The sequence below is a fragment of the Hibiscus syriacus genome, unplaced genomic scaffold (assembly GCF_006381635.1).
Source record: "Hibiscus syriacus cultivar Baekdansim isolate YM2019G1 unplaced genomic scaffold, ASM638163v2 tig00117034_pilon, whole genome shotgun sequence".
In the NCBI taxonomy this organism is placed as follows: domain Eukaryota; kingdom Viridiplantae; phylum Streptophyta; class Magnoliopsida; order Malvales; family Malvaceae; genus Hibiscus; species Hibiscus syriacus.
The window spans coordinates 12109576-12121437 of NW_024063533.1; the positions used below are offsets into that span (position 1 = coordinate 12109576).

An 11862-nucleotide genomic window follows, 5' to 3' on the forward strand; every position below is an offset into this window, starting at 1 on the left:
GCTTTAGTCGAGAATCGCTATCTATCAACAAAAACTTTCGAGTTCAATTTCATTCAGTTCGAGGGCGTATTAATCGCATGGTAGCAACGAGGAACTATTTTTCGGTTGAATTTCAAATCAAGGTCTTTAAGCCGAGAACAAGACCAAGGTTGACTACGATTTGACAACAATAAGCCACATTTCAGTTTAGATTTTGAACTAGATTTCAACTTCATAGCGAAAGATATCATGCTCGAAACATCCAAATTGACTTAACTTCACGACGAATGAGTCACCCACGATTTCGACTTCGCATCGAATGAGTCATCCACAACATATTTCAACTCAACGACGGACTAAGATCGTCTAGTCAAATCACAACTTCACTAAGAATGAGTTATTCGTAACTCAGCTCAACAGCAGGGAGCCATCTTCTATTTTCAAGTCGAATTTCAACTTCGCGACGGAGGATATTCAATAAAAAGAGTCAATTACAACATTGAGTCAAATTTCAAACTCAGATATCAACGACACTCACAGGAGCATGCTTGCTTTCAAAATCCACTTGTATCAAACGAATATTTGTGTTTTTTTTTGTCTTTGCCTTATTTTCGTTACACAGTAATAGGCAAAAAGAGGCAGTTGTATACACTCATTTTCGTCCAGGACATCAAGGGTCTTTATTACATCATATAATATATATGATAATATATATATAATTTCAAAAATATATAATATATATAGTTTTTGAAAACATATAATATATATTTTTTAAAAGCAGTTTTTTAAAAACATGTATAATATAGTTTTTGAAAACATATTTTTGAAAACATATAATATATTTTAAAAAAATGGTTTTTGAAAACATATAATATAGTTTTTTAAACAGTTTTTGAAATATTAGTTTGAAAATATTATTTGAACTTTTTATAAAACGATATTTGAAACGTATTATATATGATATTTTAAAACATATTATATTGTTTTTGAAATATAATATATATTATATAGTTTTTTAATATATACATATTATTATTAGTATTTTTATTTTTATTTTTTACTTTCATTTTACTTTTTGTTTAGGTCCAATAAGAGTCCGAGTCCAAAAGGAGTCACGATCCAGCGAAGGTAAGGGTCCAAGTCAGGGCCTGCCTGACCCAGCAGGCCATGACCGGGAAGTAATATGTAAAGCTTGAATACCTAGCAGGCCACAAAACCGAGCAAACAAGAGACCCAAGGTACGTTAGGGTTTTACACATGACCCTAACACCGCATCATCAAGAGCCCGTAAATCGGGGAGTAAATCAACGGCCAGAATGCATCAGGATGATATCAAGCAATCGATAATGGCGCGTGGTCCTCACGCGCTGGCTAAAGGAGCAATACACGTTGTTACGCGCTAAACTAAAGCATTCGGTACCCAAAACAGAAAAGATCAGAGCAAAATACGGAACAACTACGTTCCATAAACCCCAGAACAGAAAAATCTTCCACAAAAAATAAAAATTCATATTAATCATGATCGAGCCACCGAAGTTCAAGGGAAAAGATTTCCCTTTGATGTTATATAAACCCGATGAAGAACAACAAAAAATGGAGGAGTAAATCATTACAAATAAAAAAGAATCATCCTAAACCCACAAAGATGCAAAGAAAAAAATCATAAAAAAGGGAACAGAGCATCGCTTTCTTCGTCAGAACCAAGAGGAGCAAGCACATTCGAAAACCAAAAAGTCGTCGTAAAGGGTAAGAGAATCGAGGGGTTTTGGCCTAAATCTAGGACATTTGGCTTGTTGCATGGCACTTTTGTGACTGGGTTTGGGTTTAGGGCTGTTGGCCGAGTGTTTTAAGCCTTGGTTAAGGTTCTCCAGCCACCATAAGTGGTGGCGAGTGGCAGTCCGACGACAGGTTTTCATCGAGGATGAGGGGTTTGGTAGAGAGAATAGGGGGAGTGTTTTCGGTGGTTTGGAATAAATGAATTCAAAATAGAGGGTTGGGGTTTTATAGAGGGGTCACTTGTGTAATTAAAGGATTTTTAAATCCTTTCCGCAATCCCCCTTAGTTTGAAGAGTAATCCACTTTGGTCACCATATGTAATTTTGCTTTTGAATTTTGAATTTATTCAATTTAATTCTTGTTTATATTTTTATATTTTGCAAATTGACCCCTAACTTTTATTTCTTTCCTTGCAGCCTCCAATTAACTTTAATTTAACCTCTAATTTCTCGTATTTTCCAATTTAGCCTTTTTTATCTTCTTTTAATTTAATACTTTTTTATTTTTATCTTAACCCTATATTAATTCTTTTTTAATTTTATTTTATTTCAACACTAATATAAATTCTTTTTTAATTTTTGTGAATTCTTTTTCAATTATTTTAATATCCTTTTTATTATTTTATTTTGTTATTTAACATTCATTTGGCTTTGTTTTTTTAGGGATAATTTTAAAATCAATCAAAGTAAGTAATTTGGATCGAGTTTTATATTTTAATTTAACTTTTATTTTCACAATTAAGATAACCGGAAAATTAAATTGGTACCGAAAGGGCAGTACAATGGTGCTAATCCTTCCTTGACTGTAATCGACTCCCAAATCCGATTAATTATTGGTAAAATGCATATCAGGTAAATGGTAACTTAAGATGTCCGGTCAACCTAATTTAAAATGATCGGTGGCGGCTCCAACACATCAAATCAAGTCGGAACTCGATTCTGGGACCAACCGAAGAACGATTACAACAAATATGTAATCTTAATCCTCAATCATAGATTCACCGGAAGATTTTCAAGACTAAACATAACATGATTTTCTTCATCTTTTTCCGAATTGGTTTGTATCTCACTTTGGACATTTCCACAACTCTTCAAACAAAAACAATGAACTTATTAACTATTATAGACAATAGCAACAATTATCTCAAAATTTAAAATCAACTTAATACCTTTAATAATCTCAAACATTAAAAACATAAACATAAGATTATGGGTTTGTGTTTTTAGAGAAAAGAAATTTTGGGAAGAAAGAGGTGGGTAGAATTTAGGAAGAGGAGTCTAAAATTTTTATTATTAAATATTTTATAAAATATTTTTTTAAAAGGGGTAGGGTCAAAATGCGGTAAAGGTGGGTTAAAATTAAATTAAAAAAAGAAAATAAATAATTTTTTGGAAAAAATGGTTGTTGACCTTTTGTGTTGGAAAATAAGTTTTAAATTTTCGTGGGGTCAATTATTTTTAAACGGTGCCAAATTTTTTTTAAATGAGTCATTATTTTATTTTATATTATATATATAATTATATAGGAAAAAATTGGAAATATTTGGTGTGTAAATTAACACACCTCAATACATATGGGTTCCATCAGTGCTTCTTATTGACCTCGTTTTTCCTTTGAAGCTTGGAATTGTGGGCTTTTTCCATTACATGCAACCGAGTTGTTTCTTTCTTGGACGAGTAATCAAGTGACTCAAAACTAACGTCTAGGGAGAAGTGTTTGATACATGATCTTGTTCGACAACCACAGCCAAGCATTACTATCTTAGGTGACAAATGGCATTTGACAAAAGAGTCGTTTAGTGTCGTCGACTGTGGTGCAGGGAGGTTAGGATAAAAAATATCAACGCTTTAGGATTCATTATAGATAGCCGGTGAATTGCGGGACCTGGGGTCAGCCATATCAGAAGATTTTTTCGGTCACAACACTGGAAAGATGGTATAATACGAGAAAATTTGAGGTTCAAATTATTAACTATCTATAAAAAGTAGGTGTTCATTTTTGTTTACAAATTTCAGGGTAGAAGATATATTAAAATATATTTGAGTAAAAAATATGTAATGTAAATGAATTCCTATATATTAAAATTTTAAAAAATAAATCGAATTATATGGGTGACCAAAACGAAAATCTTTAACAACAACAACAACAACAACAAAACCCTATTCTCATAAGTAAGGGGGAGGTAGGGTAGTAGGATGTCCCCAACGCCAGGATTAAGAGCAGTTTCAGTGGAAGACCTCCGGCAGTAAGAAAATTAAAAATAAAGATAAAATACAATGCATGTATAACTAAATAAATAAATACATAGTTGAACAGTATTCATAAGCAGTCTTCATATGTACGTTTGTAATAGGAATAAGTAATCCCTTCTCATAAATCCCTGCGAAAAAATCTCTGCATATAGACAGAAACGTAAGACCCAACTAAAAAAACAAAAAAAAACCTGAAGAGAATGATACACAGAAGTCAACGATAACAAGCTACGAGAAGTAATAAAGTCAAATGGGTTAAAACCTAAACTAAGGCCACACTACACGGCTACCCTAGTTCTAAGCCTTCATAGATTATAATGACATAAACTTATAAAAAATATTAGTCATAGAAATTATTACTAAGGCATTACAAAGAAGACAGAGATGTTACACCCTATGTTTGTGACTCGCACTACTCGGCTACCATGGTCTTAAGTCTCTATATCTTCTTATCAGAGGTCATGTCTTCGGTAAGGGCTAAATCCTTCAAATCAGATCTCAAACAGTCTTCCCACTTCCGCCTTGGTCGTCCTCTCCTTCTGGCACCATCGATTGTAATCGACTCTACCCTCTTAACCGCATCCGACGTTTGTCACCTAAGGACATGTCCAAACCACCGTAGTCTTCCCTCCCTCAATTTTTCGGATACATGCACCACCTCCAAAAACATTCTAATAGCAGAGTTCGGTGTTATGTCCCACAGAGTCCTACGTTTAAGGTGCAACAATGCATTAAAAAGGGTAAAGTATACATTTATTGCCTAAATTATTACTTTTGTTCCATTTTGGTACTTAAACTTTATTTCTTTTCAAAATCATACCTAACTTTTAGTTTACGTTTCATTTTGGTACCCTCGGTTAAAAATTCAACCAAACTGTGTAACCTTTTTTAAGGGTAAATTAAATTATTCATCACTAAACTATCTTCTCACTCCTATTTTGGTCAATAAAGTATAAAAAATTATTTTAACTACTCAACTTTTAAATTGTTCTTGTTTTAATAACTCTAATTTATTTTATTAATAATTTTTATGAAATGACATTTTTAATGATTTTATTAATATATAATTAAAATAAAAAATAAATTTAAAAGTTAGAATGATTAAATTATGAGTAATTTAAAAAGTTAAGTAATTAAATTTAAAAAAATTAAACTTCGATGACAAAAATAAGAGTGAGAAGATAATTGAGTAATAAAAAAATTTATTTACCCATAAAAAATGCACGTAAAATAATCTCGTTAAGTTTTCTATGGCGAGATACCAAAACGAAATAAAAAGAAAACTTTATATATGATTTTGAATAAAATAAAAGTTTAGGTAGAAATATGATAAAAGTAATAGTTTAGGCACTAAATATATAGTTTATCCAAAAAATTGTCGCCAAAACTAACTTCGTCTATTCCTCGCATTTTTGTTAAAAAACCAAGCATCTTCCACCCCTTCTTCTGCATTTGCAGTCTCAATAAGTACATCTACATATATACATTCATGTTGTGTTGATAGTTGTTTAGATTATTAGTGGGGATGGGCGAGAAGATGAATAAGGAGGCATTGGTAGTTTGTAGTGATAAGAGTACGGGTATCGGGATAGCTGTGTGGGACTTGGAAACCGGCGAACAACTCCTCCATATCCCCACCTGTGCCGCCGCTCCTCACGGGCTATTTTGTTTGAGAAACCATTTTATTGTAGCTTCTCAAAGTAACAGGCACGGCTCTTTGGGTGGTGGTTCCATCTTTAGTTGGCCATTGAACAAGGTGATTTTAGCTGATCTCGAACTTTGTTTTCTGATAATTTGGTCTCTCACAATGACATCATGCATTCATCTGGATATTGGGATTGATTCTACATCAATTCCTTGTGTTTTTGTTATCCCAAAGTAACATGCAAACTTCGGTCCTGTTCACAATGAATGTTTTAAGTTCCTCTTTTTAACCCCAAACCCTAGGTTAACTTGACCTTTCCCTTGTTTTTCATGATCCTTGAATTCAATCCCCTTTTTCTTCTTTGCCTAATAAATCATTAGATGGAATTTGATACCGTTTCTTCTTTGCCTTGTGTTGGAAATTTGAATTGTGATAGCAACTTATAATCTGTAGATCTATGTTGCTCCGGCTTTTCATTTTTCTTGAAGCATACATGACCCTCTAGGACCCTCCTTGTGCTTGGAAAAACTTATAAATTGAATATACCTATGTTGGATACATACTAATCCGACACACCCCCGAGGATGTAGATTTCTGTATGCCCCTCTTATGTCCCTGGTATAAGCTGTTCTATATCTTAGAACTTCTAGGAAAAACAAGTACCAATGTTAAACTCTGTTATACCATAAGAAATGTCATTTGACATCCTTTTTATCTGTTCATATCTTCAGCCTCAGTCACCACTGCGGAGCTACACAATGGAGGCTATCGGACCCATTTCTTGCACAAAAGATGGCATATATATTGCAGGTGGAGCTCCTTCTGGGAATGTGTATCTTTGGGAGGTGAGTGACCACTCTCCTCATTCCTCTTTGTCCATAGGGGTGAATAAGCCAAGAATAGATCCTACATTTCATCCAATGAATTTGATTTAGGGAACTTTTATTTAAGTAGCTATAGTTACTTGAACAATGTAGTCATCATCTATGAAAATTATCAATTCTTTAATTTCGGTGCTAAAACCTAAAAGCTAAAGGGTCAACTTCATTAAGGCTAACGAGCTTACTATCTCTGCATTTTTATGATAGGTTACTAACGGAAGATTGCTGAGAACATGGCATGCTCATCATAAATCTTTGAAGTGTATGGTCTTTTCTGATGATGACTCGCTTCTTATATGTGGTTGCACTGATGGAATTGTCTCTGTTTGGCCTATGATTAGGTAAAAAATTATGTTTTCTTCTGCCAGATAGCTACCGACTAATAAATAATTTATGTTAAACTAGAAAACTAATCTTTTGATGCCCCAATCTAACCAATTTGATTAAAGTTTGCTAGACAAGGAAGATTCTGGAAGCTCGCCTTATTTGCTGCATTTCTCATCAGAACACAGATCTTCTATAACAGGGTTAGTAACTATGTCAGCTGCTGCAAGTTCCATTTTTGTATCAAGCTCTCTTGATGGATCATGCAAGGTCAGTTAAACACGGCATTACTTCAAGCATCGATGTATTTTATCTGCTTCATTGCGACATTCTTATGCAAGGCTAAAATTTCCATATTAGCAGGTTTGGGAACTAGTTTCGGGAAGGCTTTTAAGAACTCTAGTTTATCCAACGTCAGTGACAGCCATTGCTCTTCATCCGGTAGAGCATCTCTTGTTTTCTGGTAGTGTAAATGGAAAAATATTTGTTAATGTGCTTGATGTTGGAGCAGTTGAGGATCTGTTTGTCACTACAGAAGACCAAGCATTTGTGCTAAAAGGACACAAGTAATGTGTAATGTATGGTGCTTGAAATTTCTTAAGTTCTACTGGAAACTGAAATTTATTGAAGGCTTCTGTTGATTTGGCATTAAAGTTATTCTTGTATCAATGCTTGCATTGTCCATATGTGAATGAAAATCCCACAAAGAGACTTGAATAATCGAATCTTATGTGCAGTGAATCAATAACTGCATTGACTGTTAGTGGATTTCATCTCATATCTGCATCAGAGGATTTCACCTTCTGCCTTTGGGATATAATCAATCGGGTTGTCCTTAGAAGATTCAACAATAGAAAAGGTAACTATCAATGCATTTCATTTCTTATTGTTGAAAGGTTCAAAACAAAAGTAGAAAGGTAAAATATTAATGTCATTTCCTGAAGGGTTCTCTTTTTTTTATATGGTTGTAATGACTGAGATATGACCCCAGTTAAAACTGAGGAAGGTGCACATTGTCAAAAAGCACAATACCCTTGATGTAAGCATACTTACGGCAAGGGTGACGATCAAATCCCTTTACTTGTAGTAATGTGGGGGAGATATTCGAACTCAGTCATTACTGTTTGATTCTGTTTTGGATTAAAAGGGGGGTTGGGTGGGGGGAAGAGAAGAGATGGTATTGTTGATCGTGGACATAGAAATGTCACTTTTTGCAATGGTTAGCTTTGGTGAAAATCTAGATAAAAAAGTAAAGAACTGAAATCTTCCAAATGTATTTTCCTGCTACTTAATTTTAGTTCTAATTAATTTTTTTTCTATTGTCAAACAGGTGCATTGACTAATATGGTTGTGATTAAGCAGTCGTCATTACTTCCCATCTCAAACCATCAAAGAGTTCCTAATAAATTCCAGGTTTCTTTGCTCCAAAAATATCATCAGCCTTCCAACTCATGCATGGGAATCACTATGTCTCTTTCTTCGCCGGCTTGCCATAACAAGCTAACTCCCATTCATTTCCATGGAAATAATTTTCTAGACCACTTAATATCCTGTTCAGAGGTCTCTCTCTCTCTCTCTCTCTCTCTTAAGCCTGTTCTATTTTGGACATAAAGATACTTGGAGGATCGTTATTCATACCCTTATATCCATATCCGAATATGTATAGCACATAGGTGTCATAAACATGAGTAACTTAGGTGACGAGTGTTGTTAATTGTCAAAACTAGTGAAAAACATGGTCTGTGGTAGATTGGTGATATTAATCATACTCTTGTGTCCATGTTTGAATATGAGTCAGACTAGGGAAATGAACGGTTAGGTTAACATAGGTGACATTACAAGAGTTGTTGGATTCCAATTTATTATATTATGAGAATAAATCCTCTACTTCTGTTCCTGGAGTTTCCACGCTTGAAAAAAAATCTGGGACGAAACTAGTGAAAACCTGTGTGTGGTAGATTTGATGATATTTGACAATGCAAGTTCCTCAATGTCATGAATTATGCATCAGCAGATCAGATCATAATATGTGTTTGGTTTTGATGGGCAGCAAGAAGAACAAGCACCTGGAATGCTGCAAATGAAACTGGAGAAAAACATAGACGATCGACTCTGGGTGACGAGCATGACAAAGCATGTAATGGAGATGAACAAGCATTTGCAATCTCGTTTGCTGGATATGATGCAATGTCGGTTGCTATGCAACCCGTATGAGCCAGGTTCTTCCCCAAAGAAAAAAAGACAGAAAATCACGTCTGAAGATCATAGTCCAGAGGAGCAATCTTCGTAATTTAAAACCTTGGGATTGTTGTTGACATTGAAATTACTGTTTGCAGCTGGAGATTTATATACCTCCACCGTCAAAATCATCTTTTACCCAACTTTGTTTAATCAAGACCATATACTTTTTTTTTCAGTCTATTTTTTTTTAATAATTATAATATATTCATTGGTCAAATAAAGGATAAATACATTCATGTCTATCATAAACAAAATATAACGATGATCGACCAGTGACTGTTTGAGCAAGAGTGTAAACAATTGAGGCAACAACATATAGAGATGGATCACTCCTACATCCCAAAGCAATAGACATAGAGGAGGAAAACATGAAGAATATTCAAAGTGAACAAATGAAAAACAATCTTCCTTTGACCACAGTCTCGATACGTACATATGAGAATCAACAGAATGCCATATGCAAACAAACAAAGGAACAAGCATCGAAAAAACAAGCAACCATGAAATCTTGAAGAACTATAGACCAATACAAGAAACCTGCACTGAGAGTCCAAAAGCATCGATAGCCATGATCCCCTTTACTAGAAGAAGGGCAAAGAGAACATTATTTTAAATACGTTAAAATATAACTGAAAATTAAAATCAAACAACAATCAATTAAAGAAAAGAAAATGATAGGGAAGTGGCAGGAGGAAACCACCACCGCCTTGATGAAAAGTTTGTGGTAACTACCAAGTAATTTGTAACTGCAATAGAGGTTTTGAAGGAACTTTGAAACTACACGTGTTGGGAAAGATGAAGCTCAATTTGATCAACCAAAAAATGTGTAAGAGGGGATAATTGGCAAAAATTGCACGTCCAACTCAGTTGGTAGAGCGCAAGGCTCTTAACCTTATGGTTGTGGGATCGTGTCCCACGGTGGGCAATACATAATTCTGACTGCCGGAGGTCTCCCACGGAAGCTGCTCTCAACCTGGCGTTGGGGGAAGCCTACTATCCTACTTCCCCCTTACCCCATTACATATGGGAATAGGGTCAGCTAATATAAAAAGATAGAAAGTTTTGCACAGCGGTTTATAGTGGTTCGACTTCTCAACAAAGTCTACCTCCACTACCTTAGCTCCTCACTAAGGATTTTCCAAAAAATTCACTAAGTTGTTCTTTCTTTTTCAAAGACAAAAAGATAACCGTTACACAACTCCCTAGCTTTTCAAAGGCTCAACTAGAACCAAAACCCCTTTATAAGGAAAAGAAATGTAAAGAAAGAAAACCTCTAAAAGATAGGGTGTTTACAAAATAAAGCTCACAATAACAAAATATTTACAAGATACAGTAACATAGGAATGAAAAAAAAATTCTCTTGTGTTTGATTGCTTGGATAGGTGTTCTAACCCTTCTTCAAGTGTCTTGAACTTGTATTTATATGTTGGAATGAGTTTGTGTCCGTCTCTAGCCGTTGTGAGTGATTTAGAACCGTTGAGGATGTTTTTGTCTGTAAAATAAAATTACCCAGTACAAAGGGTATCGGTACTACCTTTGTTATTTTTAAATAAAACTAGCTGTTACTAGCCGTTAGGCCTGATGGTATCGATACTAAGTCTATGGTATCGATACTACTATGTAAAGTAGTATTGGTACCCCATTGGGTATCGATACCATTTTTTTCATTTTGAAATTTGAGCAATACTGGTAGTATCGATGCTACCTCGTGAGTATCAATATTTCCCTTACATTTGGTATCGATACCCTATGAACAATATCGGTATTGTTCATGAGGTATTGATATTGTAAGAACAGTATCGATACTTATTATCCAAAAAATATTTTGTACTCAATTATAAGTTAAATGGACTTCGAATTATTTTTAAAAACTTTGAATAAATTCAATTCAAGTCCAAAAACATTTTGCCATAAATTTCTATATCAAAACATAGTTCAACAATCTCCCCCTTTTTAATATAACAAAACATCTAAAAAATTAGTTTTGGCAAAACTCTCCCTTAATAAAATATTTAATGAAAAAGATGTCAATTGTTGGAAAATATTCAGCTCCCTTTTTCATTGAGAAATTGAATTTTTCAAACCCATACTTCTCCCCCTTTTTTTCATATAAAAAATAATTCAACCTTAAAAAATTAACATTGGAGAGTAAGTGGTAAATTTGACATTAAAAAAACATTTGAAAAATCAAAAGCTCCCCCTCAAAAAGTGCATTCCAAACAAAAAAAATTAACTTTAAAAGCTTGACACTTAAACAAAATTGAATTTCAACAAAAAATAACAAATATGTTAGTAGCACATGAAATCCAATATATCCAAGTCTAAAATACTTTACGCAATACCAAATGTTGAAATTAAGTGCATATGCATAAAGTCTTCCAAAATGTTATGCATTTGAAAATTTTCATTCAATTGTTAGAGAGATATCATTTGCATTTTTAAATTTCATGCATAAACATTTAAATTTATGTCAAAAACTTAAAAAAAATTAAAATCAAAGTATTTGGAAAATTGATATCAATTGTTAGATAGATATCATTTGCATTTAAAACCAATTTTGACCAAGAATCATTATGATGAACTAAAAATTATGAAAAATTATTTAAGCTTTAAAGTGTTCATCATAACACCTTTTTAACATACATGAGATAGAAAACATAAAATCATTTAAAATTAAAACTCATGCACGCATAAAACTAAATGAGCAACCAAATAATCAAAAAACAAAAACATTAAGCATAGAGGTTACCTATTCCTTTTCAAG

At 33.6% G+C, this 11862-nt stretch overlaps 1 protein-coding gene across 1 annotated transcript; it reads left to right on the top strand.

Annotated features, from left to right (window-relative positions):
- The first annotated feature begins 5438 nt into the window (after positions 1–5438).
- On the top strand, positions 5439–9247 carry LOC120196691 (protein ROOT INITIATION DEFECTIVE 3-like). Its single transcript, XM_039198433.1, has 8 exons — positions 5439–5763; positions 6384–6497; positions 6741–6874; positions 6983–7127; positions 7221–7423; positions 7595–7716; positions 8188–8417; positions 8908–9247. The coding sequence occupies exons 1-8, from the start codon at positions 5533–5535 to the stop codon at positions 9145–9147; spliced, it is 1419 nt and encodes a 472-aa protein (XP_039054364.1). The 5' UTR covers positions 5439–5532; the 3' UTR covers positions 9148–9247.
- The last annotated feature ends 2615 nt before the right edge of the window (positions 9248–11862 follow it).